Here is a 21665-nt window from a genome sequence, read left to right on the forward strand (position 1 = left end):
AACTCTCCAAAAATATTCCATCCGGCTCGAAGGACTAAATGTTTTGTGTAAAACTTAATAAAGTCGCTGATTAATATTTAAAGTATATTCATTAACAAATTCCCATTTGTAAACATAAGCACGTGTTGATATTCGCCCTCTCATTCGTCATATAATTTATTGCCTTAAGCCAGACGGATTCTAATGTTACAGAACCAAACTTGCCAGTCTGTTTAAATTCAAATTGTAGCGTGTTGCTTTTTTATTCAAAATGCAAAATGTTCACTTTGTTATGTACCTCTCAGTTAATGAATATTTTACTTTAGCACATTTTTCTTCAATGGAACATTAAATTTTGCTCACAATGATTAAATTTCAAGAAATTCTTACACTAATAGTTTCAAAAGTAAATATTTTTAAAAATCATATAATATACCTTAGTACGACCCTGTTTGGCTTTCACGTGCGTTTGTTGACAGATGGGAATTTGTAAAACGAATGTAGTTTAATTTAAAATAACGAAAATGCAATGTGTGTACATGGATATGTAATATAGATGATTGTAATTCAAATAACAATTGGCAGATTTAATAACTTAGTGTTAAATCTATATGCGGATTCACTTACCTTTTTTGAATGCGGCCGATATCTAGACGGATGGACAGCGGTGTCTGTGGCTGGTGCACCACTCGGAACCTTAGGGTATGCTGGACGTACACTTGACGCTGGTATGGATCTTGGCTGGTTTTGAGATATGTTTGCGACGACGAGTTGGTTTAGAGTGCCCGTACATACGGAAGAAATACGTATGTAGGAAAGTCAACTAGGGTGGTTCCTTTGTTCTTAGGTGTATGTTTCCTTAACGAATCTGAAGTGTTCTGGGTTGATAAATAGTTTCCCAAAAACATGTTGTTTTCATACAAGTGAATTCTCAGAACTTGACAATAATAAATCAGTCAATTTGAGTGTGAGAATTCAAAAGATGTGTAACTAAAGCCATATTTATACTAAGCTAATATATTTTAATAAATTAAAGAGGTATAACTAAATAAGGTCATATTTTAAATAGTAATAATAGAATATTTAAATAAATCTTGAACACTTTTCCAAACAGCATAAATGTTAAAATATTAAGTTCGTCATAACTTGTAATTGGCATACACATATTTTTTTTTAAATATCGTGTAAGTAGTTTCCGATATATGGATATTGTAAGCACGTCGTAAAACATTCTGTATAAATACAGTATTTAACTTAAAAATGCCACAACAAAATAGTTACAGAACCTCATCAATAAGATTGTATATCAATAGTTATAATTCATCAAATAAAATAGCTTCAAAAATATATCTTTCATCATCTGGAACATAAATGAAAATCACGTGTATTGCCAATTTTATTTTTATGAAAGTAAAATTTATGTATGTATATATTTTTTAACAACTATGAGCGAAGATGGAATCACCCATTAAGTATAAAACGACTGTTGTTACCACTAAATTAAAAATACTGTACGAGTTCTGTAAGTCTTTCTAATAAAAATAATTTTCAACATCCTCAAAACTAAATTTTCTTTTTGATAAGATATTCATAAAACTGGATGGCATCCTCCAGCGGGTTTCAAGTATAATAAAATATTCATTCAACTTGAGCTTTTCTTTTATCTTCCTCCAAGATAGTTACTAACACTAAAGTAGTACGTGTCGGTATGAGTTGAGGATTGCGAAGGTTTATCTGAAAACAAATAAAAAAAGATTAGCAAGAAAAACACTATATTAAAAGTAAAATCTTTATGCGTTTGAGAAATAAAAAAATAAATATTCTTATACATAATATCGGTTTTAAAACATTCTATATCTTTTGGAATAATATTTTAAAACAGTAAAATTTAGATCTAAATTAAATTTACGCCATATCCCCAGGATTATGCTCAGAGCATTTTAAGCGACTAGGAGTATATAAATATATAGATCGAGGAATATTTAAAATTCCACCAAAAAAACACAAAACATTTTAATAGCACTGAAAAAAGAAAGTAAAGAAATGTCGAAAGGCTTGAGCGATGTATCGTAGAGAACTGATACAGTAGGATAGATAGGACTTAAATTGAATTGTAAATACTTTGCAGACCCCGGAACACCTTAATATCTATCAACATACACTCTACTATCCGTTCTCCTATATATTTGTTAACTATCACCTACTAGTTGCTCGAGTAGACGGGAACACTGTCAGGCAGCTATATAGACACGGCCCGTGGACTTAATGGGATTCACAAAAGATGCCTTAAAAACCTTCTGGGAGAAGGTTAAAATGAATAACTCATGGCGTCTGCTGGGATAGTTCCTTACTTTCTGCAAAATAGCCAGCACAATCATGATTCTCAAATCAGGGAAATCTCCACCAGCACAGAATTCTACATCCCATTTTGTCTTTTAACACTTTAGACAATATTACATCAAATACCACATCATCAAAAATTTCCAATTCGGATTCAGAGATGGTTAATTCGCACAACACTTTGGTTGAGGCAGCAATTATCATATTTTAAGCCATTAATAAACATCACAGGCCCGCAATCCACATCTTCCTTTGTATTCGAACGGCTTTCGATCAGATCTGGCACTCAGACCTAACCAAAAAATTCCATCAAGCTGGATTGTCTGGTTTCTAAGAATAATATATTCCCATCCAAAAAGGAGTCTAACAGTACCCAATTCTATACAACAGCAACCCTTCGCAGCCCAATAACCAATCCGACAATATGCACCTGTATGTTGATGCCACTGCTCTGTTCTCCGCAGGAACACCTTATCGCTCTATGCGGATGGCATCCGTATTTGATAAAACTCAAATGCAACCTGACTCACTTGTGAGATGATGCAATCAATGGAAAGTCATAATAAACTCCACTAAAACCCATGTGATCGATGATCGTTCAAGGGAAAATAGACAGCAGAAGGGGTCCAGGGAGGAGAAGACATTCGTGGCTCCAAAACTTGCGGCAATGGTTCGGATTGTCATCTGCTGAACTATTCAGATCTGCCGTAAACAAAGTCAGAATAGCCATGTTGATTGCCAACGTTCGGAACGGACAAGGCACATGAAGAAGAAGAAGAAAACTCAGGTAATGTTTAAACACACAAGGAGAAAACCAAAGGCTACTTTATGGAGAAAGACTCCATATTTTTCTAAGATGCTTAACTGGAACATGGTTATTAAAAACACCTTTAACAAAATGAGAAGAAAGTTTAATTTTCTAGAAGCATTAAGAGGTAGATAGATAGATTCAATGAGATGGCATTTGGCCTATTCTACTGCGACCTTTTCAAATCTACTGTGGTGTTCAAATCTTTACAGATTACTATCTCTAGCCTGACCATTGACCATTTTTAAAAGGTCTAATAGCTTCGAGACTTAACCTTCCCTGTAGCTCTTTGTCGGTGGCTTTTTCCTACCTAATGTAAAGAACCGTATACTTGCCAGGTTGCCATACTGACACAAAATCTGCTCTTCTATTTCTTTTTCTCTAACTGACAAAATTTGTATAGATTATCATCTGCCAATTCCATCAGCTTCAACTACCTATTCAGCTTACAGTGCTCTGTTAACAGACCTACTAGGGCTTTTACTGTTTTCCTGTCTTTGGTTATTAGGTGTGCTGTAATTTTTGGTGAATGTTCTATATAGAAGTCTTTCGCCTGTCTTTGTCCTGATGAAATCCTCCACCATTCCGGTGATTAGTTTCCTACAAACTTTTTGGTAGCTGTTCTTGTAACTGCGTTTGCAACGCCGCAAAAGGGTTCCGGTCCAATGAGTGGCATTAATGAGCCTTTTATTGCCCTTATGACCCTCGTGCCCTGGTACCCAGGCCATCGTAACCTTGCTGTGGTCTCCTTGTTTATTTAGGGTACCCACACAATCCTATAGTAACTTAGAATTGTCCTCTACAGAATTGAGTGCCTTAAGCGCTGCCTAGCTATCTGTGAAGATGGAAATTAAACGATGTTTTCTTTTCTGCCTTTTGTTTCTACCATGGACTAATGGGTTAACTTAAAGGGAAATATATCTCTTGCTTTGTTACTACTAAACCGGCTCCTACACCCTAAAATGTTTTTGAGTCATCAATATACCAGGTAGCTTTTGGTTGTATGGGTACACCTTCCTTCAAGTGTTCCCTGCCTAGATAATAATTTTGAATTTATTGTTAAAGCTATATCTCGTAGCAGTTGCATCGATGGATTGCTCCATTACGATATCTGCTTTTAGCTCCTCGATTAGCTTTCTATTGCCAGCACCATGTGCCTAGCTTATGTGTTGCTACCTATGTATTAATCTGTGCATCACAGATCTGGCTTCGCCCTGTGTAAAGATATGAAGTGGTGGAAGATACATACTAGCCTTTGTGTATTACTTTGCAGCCTTATTGCTTCCACTTTCTGTCTTTGTCCACCACTTCATAAACCTATAGGTACACCTTTCTTCCAGTGTTCCCTGCCTAGATAATAATTTTAAATCTATTATCAAAGCTATATCTCGTAGCAGTTGCATCGATGGGTTGCTCCATTACGATATCTGCTTTTAGCTCCTCGATTAGCTTTCTATTGTCAGCACCATGTGCCTGGCTTATGTGTTGCTACCTATGTATTAATCTGTTCATCACAGATCTGGCTTCGCCCTGTATAAAGATATGAAGTGGTGGAAGATTCAGCAGAAATTCCAACACCGCTGTAGGAGTTGCTTTTATGGCCACCGTAATACACAGACATACTAGCCTTTGTGTATTACTTTGCAGCCTTATTGCTTCCAGTTTCTGTCTTTGTCCACCACTTCATAAACCTAGAGGTTATGATTGATCTAATAACCCTTGTGTTTAACCAAGGGGTCATTTTGGGGTTAATTCTCCAATTTTTACCACACATCCTTCTACATTTGCCCAAGGACATAGTAGCTTTCTGTGTGGTATGTAAACCTATGATCAAAATATACTCCTAGATGTTTTGTTTCTTTCAAAAATGGAATCTCTGTTCCTCCCAGCATCAGTTATTTTATCTACTTAATTTACACCAGTTATTAACTATATTTAGGGCTACTTGCATTCTCCCAGATACAACCTGGGCGAATTTGCCCCTGATGACAATTGCCATATATTCAGCGTATCCTAGATAGTAAAAGTCTTTTGTGGACAGATTTTTGACAAGATCTTCTACCAAGGTTGTCCAAAGTAAAGGTGACAGAACTCTTTATTTGTGAACAACCTTCACTTGCTCTTACTTTGATGGTTGCTTTACCAATAGTAGATATTACTATCGTATTATCCAGGGATGTCCTTATCTGTCTGCATATTATCGCGGGTGTGTCTCGTTTATTCCTTAGTTTAACCAAAGTTGTCTTCTGTTGACTTTAAGATGAGCCTATTTAGATCATCCAACGCTGAGATCGTAGATTTACCAGGTTGGTATACATATTGACGATTACTTAGAGGAGCACTTATCGCCAGACTCTCCTTCACATGTATTAAATGAACGTTTCATTGTCGAGTAAAAAGCGCCTATCTATTTCGTGCTAAACAACGCCACATAAACACATTATGGCTAATAAAAGGAAAACTCTGAGGCATACATCTATCAACTGACCAACATCCCAATAATTCATAGTGGGATCTAGACTCTCGGTCAAAAATACGTCCTAGAAGCATCGAAGGCTCAAACATCCGAGCTAAAGAGCTTATTAGGATGCTCGCCACCGCCGAGAGAAAGCATTCACTAGACTTACCAAAACTAAAAGTTTCATTCCTCTCAGCTAAGCTCCCTAACTCCTGATGAGTACTTTAACATTCTAGCAGATCAGCCCTTTAAATATCACAGGAAACAAACTGCATAGCTGCAAAGAAGCCGAATCCCAAGAGACGGTTCTCTGAGCAGTCCATATAATGTAAAATGACTAACCTCCACCTTCCTAACCTTTATTTTTACCTAACACACAAGAAAAAAATGGGAACAGCCATACTATAAAGAGGCGGAAGCCTAAACAAGATCCTCATAACTAATACGTAGTGCGAACTTGGAAGATAAGACGATTGGTAGGTAGTTATAATTCATGTTTGATTTTACTAAATTCTTTAGTATAATTCAATAGCACTCATTTCTATCGATTTTAGTGAAAATATCAGTAACAGTTACAATTATATCTAATCTAATTGGTCGAAGTGACTCATATTCAGAAAGATTTTTATTTTTTAGCAATTGGAAAAATAAGATTAACGCAATCAACATAACTGCATCGCAGGACTTACATCCTAGTTTACCACTTACTAAATCTAGTCTAAGCTGCATAAATATTTGGTACTTCGCCTCATCGTCAGAAACTTTAAATGGATTGGGCAGATATATTTTAACTCTAAAATAGAAATGCATCAAACTTGTGTTCATCACCTGAGAATGGATTAGCTTATTTTCATCCAACCATTGTTTTTGTCGATATTCATCTAAGTACCTCAGCCCCATTAACACTTTTGTTCTAAATGCAGATACTCACAAATACAATCTAATAGATCGTTGCCTATGTGGTCCAATTTATATTCGCAATCTACGACTGATCCATTGATGAGCAAATGCACCGAACATGGGTAAAATATGTCTACTTTTCTTTTGGATGTTTCAGTTTTCATTACAAATTTCGATAAACATAAACGTATTTATAATAATTTTTTTAGACTAAAGAAGACTAAAGGGTAGTTTAAAAAACAAATTAAGATAGTTTGTGTCATGAGACTAAATAGCTCATTAATGTAAAGTCCTGTGATCAATTGCATCACTTTAACCCTTACGCTCCATACACTCACAATTGTGAGCGTCTTATTTATAAGTGACATTGGGTTTAAAATATCATTTTGCACCAGTTGCCCCTCTAAGACAAGATAGTGAGTGCATGTGTTTTTCATATTGTCGCGGGAGATTACCGAAAATTTGCTTAGATCCGTATGATATTGTTCAGTGAATGTTAACGACTTTTTGTCAAGTGTGTTAATATGGCTTCTAGACGTAAGTACACATTTTTATTTGTTTTAAAATATTTATTTTGGTGGATAGTCGTCACAAATTGTGTATGTTTACCTATTTAGACAAAATCATTCAATACTAATTTGAGGTTACAAATCCACAAACGTGTTTTGAAGAACAACACGTTTGTGAGGGCTAGGAGTGAACGGTGTCAATGTAAGTTCTGAAGTGTTTCACGTTTATGTGGGCCGGGAGTAAATGGTGTAACAATGCAAAAAAAAATTAATAATGATTCAGTGAACCAAACTGGTAACAAGGGTTTCTTTTTCAGGAACAACTAGAAAAGTTGACATGGCAATACTGGCTGCTCATCCAGATGAAATCTACGAACTGCTGGATGAAATTGATTCCGATTTAAAAATTGAACTCGGAGATGACGATGACGATTTGGTACCGTCTGAAGAGGAGAATTTGTCTGTACAAGATGATGAGATTAAAGAAAGTGATAAATCTGATGAAAGTGGAGACGAAAATGATTCCGCAGTTCCCAGTACTGTACAAAATCTCCAAAAATCATTAATGCTAAATTGGGGTAGAACTAATCCATTTAAAAATGAAAATATACCCGAAACAATACTTCCAGATCCCACTGAAGTTTTAACATCATGGTGTTACTTTGAAAAGTATTTAGGAAACTCATTTTTTTAACTGTATGCAGAACGTACTACACAATTTCATTTACAAAAACACGGAAGGAAACTTGAACCCAAAGTAACTCCTGAAGAAATAAAAAAATTTTTTGGGATCCATGCAGTGATGAGTTGTTTAAAATTCCCTCGAATTCATTTATATTGAAGCAGTCGCTTTGAACTTACTGTAATTGCGGATGCAATTCCAAGAGATAGGTTGTACCTCTTGAAAGTCAATCTTCATATTGTGGATGTATGCATGGTAACAGAAGAAATTAAAAAAATAATCGTCTGTGGAGAGTACAGCCAGTGATCGATTTAGTCAAAAGCCGATGTCGGGAATTAAAGAGAGAATCTGAAGCTGTATTCTCAATAGACGAACAGATGATTCTGTTTCTTGGTCGACGTGCTGTTCGGAAATATGTAAAAAATAAACCAAGACCTGTGGGTTTAAAAAATTTGGTTTTATCAAAAAGTGATGGTACTGTCCTAGATTTTGAAATATATCAAGGAACAAGTACCAATTTAAGAAATAAAGCACTGGAACTCGGACCGTCAGTCATTCTTATATATTTGTTGCTTAAATTGTCTGAGCTACAAATACATGGCACAGGAACTATTATGAACAATCGTTTTAAGGATTTACATTTAAAACAGATAATCAGATGAAAAGAGGCGATTCTGAGCAGGTTGTTAGCAGTGATCAGAAGAAATCACTAAATGGAAAGATAATAAATCCGTTTCAATGGCATCTACGGCTTTTGGCCAAGAACCCACACATTTAGTCAAACGATGGGATAAAGCTAGTGCTAGTCGTGTAGACGTTCCATGTCCAAACGTAATTAAACATTTACAACGAAAAGATGGGTGGAGTTAATATCTGCGATCAGATGATGGAGTGTTATAGAACTTTCTTCAAAACTAGCCAATGGACATTGAAGGTAATCCTACATTTGATTTAGCTATTGTTAACAGTTGGATGGAATACCGTCGCGACTGCCGAAGTAACAAATACAAATCAAAAGATAAAAAAGATTTATTATCCTTTCGCTTAGAACTAGCAGATTAGTTGTTATGTGGAACGAAAAGTCCAAATACAGAAAACGGGGACACAGAAGATGAACATGAAGACCCTCGTCCAAAGAAAATGAGACAGTCATCTTTACCTTGCACTGACAAAAGATATGATGGTTTTAATCACTGGCCTGTCTTGGAAGATCTAAAAAATCCTTTATGTTGCAGATTGGAATCCTGTAAGAGTATGTCAAGAGTTTCATGCAGCAAATGTAAAGTTTATCTCTGTATGAGCAAAAATCAAAATTGTTTTTTTTAACTTTCACAACAAATAATGTGTTAAAAATATACTAGTTATTAACATTTGCAATAAATGACCATGTGTGTACTTAATATTACTAATAAAGGTTGTAAAATGTTGTAATTTATTTGTTTTGTTTTCTAGGGGAAGTAGTCATACACTCCCAATACTCACAAATGTGTCAGTAACACAATTGTGCATGTCATGCATATACTCCTGGGAAACACAATCATGAGTATCAATAAAATCTGTCAAAGTGACATAGCAAAATTCTGAAAAAAAATGGTATATCTCTTTGTTCCCATATAAATTGAAAAATAGACTGAACAACTTTATATGTCAACTTACATTGTTTCGGGAGTGTAAGGGTTAAGTGATGTTGGTTGGCAAAACGATGACAAATGGCAGGCGATATGAGGTCTCAGAAGAGACATAGAGGTTGAGTAATTAAAATAGATTATTATTAAAAAAAAAGAATTAGTAAATTAATACAACAATTGTTAATAAACATTATTACAGAAAAATGATTTTTTACTTCGTTGTCGCTATGAAGTAAAAAATTATTAAGTAAGTAAGTAAATTTTATTTTAGTAATTTTTAATAAAATAATCTTTTTTCTATCAAGTAAATCAAAAAATTGTCAAATATTATATGAAAAGTTTTTATAACGATGCTTTTTAATATATAAAAATGCCAGAAAAAGCAAAATAGTATTTATTTTAAGGTCATCGATAATGTCAAAATATATTTTAATTTAAATATTGTTACAGCTTTTTTTATCAAATCCAATGAGTGATTCTCATGCTGGTTAACGATGATGATCGTTGTTAACCTGTTAAATGCTGATGATGTTGAGATTTAATTAAAACAGCAATATTTGTAGTTATCGATGGCAATCTCCGTCATGAAATAATTTTAAATTATTACACAATCTATCATTTTAGCCATTAAATACGGTAATTTATTATAAACCGCAATATTTAAATTAGTCGGAGTGGTTCGTGAATTCATTTCATTTTTTAAAAGCTTTAATTCCCATTGTGGTCGATGTTACTTCGGAGTTTAGTTTAAAATTCAGTCAGTGATAGCTTGCGAGGGGACTTACAGGGCACCGCCCTCCCTACAAAAATGAAGTATAACCAATTAATTGCATTTCATATTTTTATATTCACACTTTTCTGTTGAAACGTCATTCAATTTCCGGTTTCTAAGTACCCTAATAGGAAATATACAGAAATGCGATATAAAAATAATCATTGGAGACATGAATGCGAAAGTCAAAAAAGAGGAAATATATGGAAGAATAACATTGTGACGTACTTTTCATAAACAATCAAATGGCAATTGGAAAACGTTAATTTGCTACAGAGTACAAAATGAAAATAGTTAGCACACGTTTTGATCACAAAGACATTCATAAGATAACGTGGACTTTCCCAGATAGAAAAGTAAAAAATCAAATAGATTATGTCTTAATAGAAAGCAAATAAGATAAAGTAAATATATATATATATATATATATATATATATATATATATATATATATAGATACAAAGCTAAAGCTATTTGCAATTGAAGAACCTTTCCATTCTGGGTTTGGTTTTACAGCTTCTGGTGTGACTTTGCTGTTTCCACTACTTTTCTCCATTCTTCTCTCTATTTGATTGTGCTTTCTATATTTTTAATTTTCATACTCCTTAAGTCGTCTTCCGCCTGTTGTCTTCATCTTAGTTTAGCTCTGGTTCTTTTACCTGGTGGCAGTGGCGCACCCAGAATTTGCCTGAAGATAAATTCGTTCGAAATTTTTTTATGCTACTTCCATTTTGAGTCCCCAAAATTTGGATTTTAGTTTAATTTAAAGTACTAAAGATAGCAGTGCCAAAGATTATATATATATATATATATATATATATATATATATATATATATATATATACATATACATATATTTAACAAATAAATATTGGATTCACAAAATTCTCCTCCACTTTGTGACGCTTTTAGAAATCTCTCAAATTGCAATAACACCAACCAAACTTTGAAGAATTTTATGCTTTTTTGCAAACTATTACGGTAATTAAACCAAGGTACCACGTAAATACTGCAATCAGCTGCAATATTTTAAGGAATTTATTAGAAAACTGGCTAGCATCAATAGTTATTTATACAGACGCATTAAAGTCTTCTCTTGGCACTGGATGCGCTTTTTATATTCCTTTAAAAAGTATAGAAAACATGTTTACTCTGGATCATAATTTTTCAATTTTTACTGCTGAAGCTATAGCAATATATGAAGCACTAAAGTATTTTAAGAATTCCAATGACAACTCAGCAATAATTGCATCTGATTCTCTGTCGGTTCTTATAGCCATTGAGACTATATCTTTTCCTAAAAAAAGCATAAATCTTTACATCCTTCTAATAAAAAAAAAAAAAAAATTTGAATTACATCAGGAACAAAGAACAGTTAGATTTTTGTGGATTAAAGCTCACATAGGGCTTGAGCATAATGAGTATGTAGATATATTAGCTAAGAAAACCATTGACTCTGGTGCGAAAACAGATTATAAGCTCTGCATCCCAGATTTATTTGTAACAATCAAGAATATGGTAAACAAGAATATCATGAATACAGTCAACACCCTAAATCACAATATGCACTCATACAACCCTCAATCCCGAGTGAATTTTGGTTCAAAAATTACTCTGTTCTACGTAGATACATTACATCTATTATCAGAATGGAATCAGGACACGCATGTTATCCAGCTCATCTTGCAAAACTTAAAATTGTAAATTCCAATTTATACGAAGTTTGTCAAAAAGAGGTAGATTTAAACCACATTTTCTTTGAATGTACAAAATATATACAATAAACTGACGACTTAATAAAAAATTTAATCAAACATAAAATCCTTCCACCCTATGACATTTGTTACCTTTTGGCATTAAATAACAAAAATGTATATAACTACTTAACAGAATTTATTTCGAAAAGTAACCTTAATTTGTAAGTTCAGTCAAAAAATAGTAACCTTTGTTTTATCCCATTTGTTTTAAACCTACTATCCGTGACCCTGTCTAGTTTGTGTTTTAATTAAATGTCTTGATGGGTCCCTAGACGAGAATCGAGTAACCATGTTTGTTCCATGGATAACCATATAACCAATAATAAATATATTGTGATAATTATTTTCTTTTCTTTCATTTGGGAAGAAGAACTTAAAAAGGTTGTGACTGGCTGAATGGCAAATGCCTATGCCAAAAAAAAAATCTTTCCAAACAATTTCCCGAAAGTAGGTAGGACACTTAATCCTCTATAGCAGTTAGGATCATTTCGATTACCCTTTTTAAAGATGGACACTTGGTGAGCGGTTTTCCATTCAGATGGTACTTTCATTTGTTCGCAGCATTGATTCATTAGAAAAGTTATTCGTTCTATTAGGAGTGGACCTCCTGCTTTAAGCAACTCTACAGATATATTGCCAGGTCCTGAAGATCGCCCGTTTTTCATTTTAATCAACGCAGTACGGACCTCGTTGGTAGTAGTATTAATGTTACTATTTGTTTGTCTTTCCACACTGTATTCCTCTCCCATATACTCCAATCTAGACTCTCGAAGTAATTTTTTTTAATGATTTTCCCACTATTTTATAGGAATTAAGTTGCTTAAGGAGTTATGGGTATTTTTCTTTAGATTAGTGATACTTCTCCATGCTTCCGTAGTCTGAGAACCATCAATTAAATTCTCAACTTAGACACATTTTTGACCCCAGAAATTGTTTTTTGCTTCTTTTATTAGATTGTGTACTTCTCCGTTTTTACTTTGATATGTTACTCTATTGCTAGATGTTTTATTTGTTAGCGATTTCTTATATATTTTGTTTTTTTCTTGTATCATTTCTTTTACGTTTTCTGTCATCCATGGTGGTTCGTGGTGTTTTTTGTCGTTGTTCTCTGTTCCTAACACTTCATAAGCAGTTTTTTTTATTATGGTTTTGAGGTTGTTGTATTCTTCTTCTACATCTATATTTCTTTCCATTTCATTTAGTTCCTTTTCTAATCTAGATTAAAAAAGATGTTTAATACTTGGTTGGAATAAAAGGTGCAATTTATATCTCTCCGTTTTGTACTGTGTATTATTGTTTCCCTCACTTTCGGTGTTCTGTTTCTATTTGTAGTATTGTTTAAAGGGGCACAAAAGATTAACTAAAAGAAAGTAGTGATCTGCCCCACAGTTAGATCCCTTTGTTTTAACTGCAGTCTTGGCACTTAAATTTTGATTTCTGTCTCATTATTATAAAATATAGTCTATGATACACTTTTGTTGAAGTGAAGGTCGTTTCTAAGTGTATTTATAAATATCTTTGTGTTGGAATTGGGTATTGATTATTTTTAAACCAAAAAGTTGACAGAACTCAATTAAGCTATTTCCTGAACTATTTTTAAATATTTCTCCATGCCGTCCCACCACGTCATCATCTATTTGAGGACCTACGCTGGCATTTAGGTCTCCTAATAGTATTATTTCTTGATGACTTTTTATTTTATCACAAATATTTGATAACTCTTCATAAAAGGAATCTTTAACTTGTTGATTTGATCAAAGTGCCAAAGATTCAGGTATCTCTTATCTTGCCTACCGACTAAAACCACCCTCTCCTACTTGTGCACAGTTGACTGTAGCACGTAACGTACTCCGAAAGTGGGGTGGCCGCTGACGTGTAATTCTGACGACATTTTTGGAACACTCCCTTCTCTTATCTAGACCTTATCTATTGTTCTGAAGCTATTTTCGTGTGTCATTTTAAAGTGATTACTATTTTAATGGGAATAAGCCACAATTGATGATTAAAATAAGTTTATTGACGTTTTACATTAATGTTTGTATTTTAAGAACGAATTCGGAAGTGGAGATTCAAATGTCAATAAACTTATTTTAACCTTCAATTGTGGCTTATTCCCATTAAAATAGTAATTAGATCTTATCTCTGTCGTTGGTCCATAAACTTCAGCTGTATGGACTTCCATTCTTCTTACTTAAATGGGTTGCTAGATATCTGAGTAAATGGGTTCAATATGTGAAAATAAAGTCTTTTGTTTCATCTGCTATATCTGTGTTCCCTGGTGTCTATCAAGGGTCTCATCTGGGACCTTTACCGTTTAACCTATTCATTCATGATATATTTATAATACTTAAGAAGGCCAAATTCTTACTCTTTGCTGATGATCTTAAACTTTATATGGAGATAACCAGTCTAGACGATTGTTTTAACCTTCAGGAAGATTTAAACTCATTATATCGATGGTCTGCTTCTAATGCATTATCGTTGAATTTTAATATAATCTTTTCTGCTCAATGCATGACTATGCATTGAGTTTAATTATCAGATACATTCAAATATTTTAAGTACAGTGAGTGAAATTCAAGATCTTGGTGTTATATTTGACCCATAATTAACATTTGTTGCACAAATAAGAGATATTACAGGTCGGGCTCTGAGTAGCTTGTGTTATGGAATACTATGCGTTTATTTCTTCTCCGGACTAACTCTTTGTTTTGGAATTAAACAGAATATATTGACATGTATAAATTTATTATATTAGAGGATGAAAATTACACTCTGCTTGTTATTTCTTAAAACTATGAATATATAAGTTCTGTTATCTACAATTATTTAACGATGTTTCTGGATGGATTTGAGTACAAGAGATTGGACTCAAATATTAATATTAAAATAGCAAATACGGATAGCTTATCGAACAAAGAAATAAGAGAAATAAATTATTATTATTCCATAGATACGAAGTATTAGGTGAATAAACTAGCGAAACTTATTTATTCTAAATAGGAAAATATTTATGAAGAGTATTGATTCTGATTTCTAACAGCAAATAATTATTAGTGATTATACATGAGAACTTTTCATAATTGTAAATAACATATACCAGGTGACTAAAAACTATATAGAAATACATAGATACTTTAATTATCTTACATGTGAGTAGGTAGGTACATTACACCTCCTTTTGTAAGAATGAAAATAATTGTAAAATGAATTTTCATTTAAATGGTATAAAACATTTGTATACATTATTATTTTATTTTAACACATTTAAATAGTTTCTTTTAGTCTCGATAGTCTTTCACTTCGTCTTATCGGTGTAGTCTCTGTGAAACTAGTCTCTTCACACTTTTTGGATTCACTATAATTATTGTCTTTATTATGTTTACAATCTATACTTAAATCTGTCTCATGTACATGTTTTCGTTTACTTTGACATATATTTAGTGTTAAACAATTTGTAATTTGTTGACAACTATGTGACGGATTTCTACGAAATCGTCGGTAAAAATATTTAATTATCCTGTATAAAATATAAAGTAACATACATTTTATCAAAAATAAGATTGCATAAGTGAAATAAGAACTATTTTTTATTGTGTCTGAAAAATTAATATTTGTTTCTGAGGTCATTTTCTCTAAATTATCTAGTTTATGGCTTGCTAAATTTAATGCATCTCGATCGAGATTATTTAATTGTAAGGGAACAAGGTGTAATTTGGATTCATTATTTATCTTAATATCATCACAACAGACTTCTGGAAGGGATAAATCTGGAATGATAGACTGAAAATTACTTTCTTTTGGATTTGAGACAGATATCAAAATAGTTGATCCGGTGTAAGTTTTGCAATTATTCGAAGTAGAAAAAATACCTGTGTTTGAAAGAACAATAGATATTGGCGTACTAGTCTGACAGCTTAAAGTTAAATCTGTTGGTTTGGGTAAAACATATATCCAAGAATTTGGTTTGTTTAATTTATGCCAAATTTCATATTCTGTTTGAATTATACGAGTATCGCAACTAGATGGTATGTTTGTTATTGAAGTTAACAATTCAGTTTCACAAATTGGATTAGTGTGTGTAAATCGGAAAGTATCAGGATTTTTGCAAATAAGTTTTCTTCATCTAATGAATAACAGTCTTCTAATGTATCAATAGTAACATAAATGTTTCTATTTTCTGAAAGAACAAGATATTTGACAGATGGAAGAATAAAGGTAAGTCTCTTTAATGTTGGATGAATTATAGGAAGAGATATTAGTTTAAAAAGAGAATAAGGAGTATTACTAACCAAAGGTATACTAACCGTAATTAAAATCTTGTTATCAAAATATATATATTTAAGTAAAATGATATCGAAATATTTATGAGCATAATCGATAGTCAATGGAAATGGATAAGTCGATGTACTAGGTAAATGCGTTACCGTTTTAGATAATTCTTGAATTAGTTGCTCAGGTGTTATAACAGAAGGATGAAGGTTATTATTTCTTGCAAATAGAATAACGTTTATTAAAGTAGAATATTCTTGTTGTAATTCTGTTATAAAGAAAGTTAGTAAGGTAAAATGTTCTTCAATTTTTTGTTTTAAATCTAAATTAAAATATTTATTATTCATTTTATCTGTGTAATTGGTAATTGATTCAAAATTTTTATCAAAAATCACTTTGTTTCGGTCTAGATTTGTAATAGAGTTATTAAAATTTGCAATCGTGGCTTTTACTACATGAATTTGTTGTTTTAGTAAATCAAGAAGATGATTTTCGTTACTTTCAGCTTTGTTAATAGCATTATTGAAATTTTCAGCATCATCACTGTCTAAGGTACCGAATAAGGTCCTGAAAACAGATCCAATTGCATTAAATAGAGCGCGTTTTGGTCTAAAATGTTCATGCAGAATTATGTTTTTTAAAGTTTGTTCATCTTGAAAGAGTCTAGGTATGATTTGTCCTAAGAGTTTTAGTGAAGTATCGCATAATCGTAATTCAATAAGAACTGGTTTGTTTTGACACAGTCTTAATGTTTTTTGATAGGTGAGATCTACAAAATTTAATTTGTCTGTAAAAGGTTGTAAAGGAATATGACTTAATATGTTCCAATGAGTTTCAATAAATTGAACATTTTTTATGTGTTCGTAATAGATTCCAGGTGATTTGTTGATAGGAGTATTGGTATATTTCTTGTGAATTTGTTCACTATTTGTCAGCCATATTATTGCATACCTGAAACAAAAGCATGTTTCAATCTATTCATGTGAACTTTTATTGGTTTTTTATTTACTAAAATTGTGCAATTGACAGGAGAATTTATCTCTAGAATTTTATAAGGTCCATTATAATTTTGTGTAAGTTTTTTGGTTTGACCCTTCTTTGTTTGCTCATTTTGGAGATATACTAATTGTCCTTCTAAGAAAACGGTGTCATTAATCTTTTGGTCATAATATTTTTTACTGACTACTTTAGATTCTAATAGATTCGTTTTTGCTAACTCATGAGATTTTCTAAGCTTAAGTGTTAAATTATCTAAATAATCTTCATATGTATATTTGAGTTCTACTGGTCGTATTATACTGCTAGGTAGATTAGGTGTATATCCAAATATTAGTTCATATGGTGTGAATTTGGTTGAAGTATGATTAGTTGTATTATATGAAAACATAGCAAAATCTAGCCATTCGTCCCAATCGGATTGATCAGCTTTAATATAATGTTTAAGGTAGTCTGCTAAAGTAGCGTGACTCCTTTCTAATGCAGCATTTGATTCTGGATGATAAGCAGTACAATTTATATGTCTGATTTTAAAAAGCTTGGCGATTTGAGAAAATAATTTGGAAGTAAAATCTCGGCCTTGATCAGTAACTATTATATCGGGTTTTCCAAACTTGCAAATAAATCCACGAACCAGATTTTCAGCGATAGTCTTGGTTTCATGATTCGGAATTGCATAAGCTTGAGAAAATTTTGTTAAGTCATCTTGTAATGTTAATATGAACTTATTACCTGACTCGGTTAAAGGTAAAGGACCTACTATATCTAAAAATATTTTTTCTAATGGATTTGAGCTTGTTGTTGTTATCTCCATGGGCTTTACGAATTTTTTTCTAACGAGTTTATTTTTCTGACAAGATTCACAGGTTTTTATAAAGTTTTTAATATCATTTTTCATATTATTCCATTTGAAATGTTTTTTTATACGATTGTATGTCCGATGAAAACCAGAGTGTCCAGCCGTAGGACTAGTGTGATTCTCTTGTAATATTGTAGTTATTTCCTCAGGTTCAGGATTTGTTAGTATATCATGATAAATGATAATAGATATATCAGTTTTTCTAAAAATAAATCTAATCATAGATCTAATTTTTCCCCAACTTAATTTATCGTAGCTAAAAGTTATTCTGGGTAGGCAAATTTTTAATATTTTATCGTTTAATAACCAGTCTCTTAATTTTATTAGGGAATTAAATATATCTTCATAAGAGGTATTGTCCCAATAATTATTTTTTATAAATATGTAATAAAAGTTTTTATTTTGATCAGAAATATATATAATGTCATTTAGTCTTGGATTTTTGGCTTTCAATTTTTCTATATGACTGAATTGTTTATTTATTTGTTTCTGAACGATCTCATTAAAATTTAAATCTACGGAAACAAACAATGCTAAATTTTGTGAAAATGATGTAATCTTTTCATTTGTTTCTTTTATATTATCATTTGTTATTAATATAGTTTCGGATTTAGATAAGAACTGTGAATAAGTGTCATTATTTTCTTTACTCATTTTGTTTATTTGTAAGGTGATTGTTGCCGGGTTTTTGTTTTCTTCGCAAATATTTGTTTCAGATATGGTTAAAGGAGGACGACTTAAACAATCAGCATTTTGATTTAATTTACCTGGTTTATAAATAATTTCATAGCTATATTCTTCTAATGCTAATCTCCACCTAACGAGTCTTGATCCGGGATCTTTTACATTAAATAGCCATGTGAGTGGTTTATGATCCGTATAAATGAAAAATTTATTTCCGTACAAATATGGTCTAAAGTGTTTAACACTCCATACAATTGCAAGTAATTCTTTTTCTGTTGTGCTATAGTTTGATTCCGCTTTGTTCAAGGTACGACTAGCATAAGCAATAGGTAAATCATCTGGTACTTTACCTTGAGAAAGTATGGACCCTATTGCATAATTACTAGCATCTGTTGTTAAGACAAAGGGTTTGGTAAAATCTGGATACTGAAGTATTGGTTCTGAACAAAGTATTGATTTCAGGTTCTCAAATGACTGTTGTTGAATGCTTGTCCAATTAAATTCAACATTTTTCCTCAGCAGTTTTGTTAAAGGTTGTGTTAAAGCACTGAAATTTTTTATAAAGCGTCTATAATAACCAGTGAGACCCAAAAAGCTCTTAATATCTTTTTGTGTTCTGGGTATAGGAAAATCTGTAACAGCACATACCTTTTTTTCGTCCGGTTTGACACCAAATTCAGTTATTAAATGTCCTAAATACATTACTTCGCGACGAAAAAATTCGCACTTATCTGGTTGTATTTTTAAGTTGAATGTAGACAATTTTTCGAATACTTCTTTTAATCTTTTATTATGATTTTCTAATGTATCGGCATGAATGACTATATCGTCGAGATAGACAAAACATCTGTAATTTTGTATTCCTGAGAGGACAGTATTCATTAGCCTTTGAAAAATACTGGGAGCATTTTTTAATCCAAATGGCATTCGTGAATATTGATAATGTCCAGACGGAGTTGAGAAAGCAGTCTTTGGAGAATCCTCAGGATCCATTTTGATCTGGTGAAATCCTGATGTTAAATCTATTGTTGAAAAATATTTTGAATGACCCAATTGGTCTAATATATCGACTATATTCGGAAGTGGAAATGAATCTCCTATAGTAATATCATTTAGTCGTCGATAGTCTATAACAATTCGCCATTTCTTCTTTGCTGAAGCATCGGCCTTTTTTGGCACAACCCAAAGGGGCGAATTCCATGGCGAAGTTGATTCTTCGATAATACCTTGATCTAGCATACCTTTTATTTGAGTTTCGACTTCATGTTTGTGTACTTCAGGATACCTGTATGATTTAGTGCTAATAGGTACATTAGAATTTAAAGGAATTTTGCAAGTTATGGCATTTGTACTGGTAAGTTGATCTCCTTCCAGATAAAAGATATGATTGTACTCCTTGCAAATAGAAATTAAAGATGATTTTTCTTCACTATTTAAATGATCTGTTCTCAAGGCATTTTTTAATTTAGCAATTCTGTTAGAATTCGTATTATCTTTATAAGAAGACATTTTTCGTATATTTGCATTGTTTTGTAAATTTGGAATTTTTTCTATTGCTACTTGAATATCGTTTAATTCAACATCCGTTTCAGTAGTGTTTACGATTGAGGTTAAAAAGAAATCATTTTTTACTTTAACAACACTAGGACATAAAAATACACCTTTAAAGATTTCGCGTTCGGGACATAATCCTTCGCTTAATTCATTATTTATTACTTTAATTTGAACAATTGTTTCAGTTCTTGCGGATAGAATAGTTTTATTACTTCTTGAGTTAGAATTAGAGTTTTGATTTAGTATAAGATCGTCTGAACAGGATTTTTCTTCTGAACAGGATTTTGATTTATGATTTCGTGAAGAGTTACAAGTTTTATTTGTGCATATCTCAGTGGATTTTACACATTTTGGACTTGAATTTTCTTTGGATTTAGAGTTAGATTTAGATTGAATTGGATTGGATAGTAGTTCTTCACTACTTAAGGTTATTTGGATATCATTGGTTTCTAAATAAGAATGATCCTCTATGGATTTAGCATCATAAGGAAATATTTCATCGATATTAGAACTTGTCTCGATATTTTGATCTCTCAGAAATTCGTCATTGTCATTGTTTAATGGAGATTTTATATATTCGATTGAAATAGAACAATTTTTAAAGTTTAATTTATTTTCTTTATAATCAATTTGGCATTTATTTATTTCAAAAAAAATCGCTACCTAATATACCGTCGAAATGAAGAGGAAAATCGTCTTCTACGACATAGAAAACATGAGTTTGGACAAAATCTTTTATCTTGAAATTTACGTTACAACTACATATAGTTTTATTTGGATTTAAGACATTTTTATCAATGCCTCGTAGAGTAATAGACTTAGAATAAATTTTTGGAATGTTTAGTATTTTTGAATATTTAATTAAAGAAATATCTGCGCCTGTATCGATTAGAAACTTGCAAGAGGATGGATTAGAATTATTTACTAAGGGTAAATCTACATAGGAAGTGACTGAGAAGTTGATGGTTGTGATACGGCCTGAACTGAACGAACTCCTCGAGAATCGACCGTTGGTTGTCGAGGATTCTGGAAGTTTAAAGAATTTGTTGGATTTTTGTTTTTATTGTTAAATTCGCGTTTTCTACATTCTTCTATAACGTGACCTGGTTTTTTGCAGTATCTGCAAAAACGTTGGGAAGTGTTGGTATTTTCTTTTCTTAAGTTTGGAGGAAAATCAGAATTGGAATTTGAATTTGAAGGTTTATAATTTTGATTTTGAGAATTTGACCTTTGAAGATTTGAATTAGGATATTTTGGGTTTTGAAAACTAGAATTTTGAAGATGTCTAACATTTCTATCTGAATTGTTTTTATATCGACAGTTATTTGAGGAATGGTTATTTCGTTTGCAAATATTACAGAATGGTCTGAAAATTTCTTGTCTTGATAACTGTTCTTGTTCTTCGGCAATTGCTATAGCAACAGCTCTTTCTAAGGAATCTGGATTTCGGGCTTTGATTAAAATAGA

At 32.2% G+C, this 21665-nt stretch overlaps 1 protein-coding gene across 1 annotated transcript in view; it reads right to left on the bottom strand.

Moving 5' to 3' along the window:
• Positions 1 to 1027: 1027 nt before the first annotated feature.
• LOC140441282 (venom allergen 5 2-like) overlaps positions 1028 to 21665 on the bottom strand; it is a 218236-nt gene continuing 197598 nt past the window's right edge. The window contains exon 8 of the mRNA XM_072531899.1: positions 1028 to 1713. Coding sequence (XP_072388000.1) covers positions 1640 to 1713 — 74 coding nt within the window. The 3' untranslated portion in view covers positions 1028 to 1639. The remainder of the gene's footprint in view (positions 1714 to 21665) is intronic.

The sequence above is a fragment of the Diabrotica undecimpunctata genome, chromosome 5, assembly GCF_040954645.1.
Source record: "Diabrotica undecimpunctata isolate CICGRU chromosome 5, icDiaUnde3, whole genome shotgun sequence".
Lineage (NCBI taxonomy): Eukaryota > Metazoa > Arthropoda > Insecta > Coleoptera > Chrysomelidae > Diabrotica > Diabrotica undecimpunctata.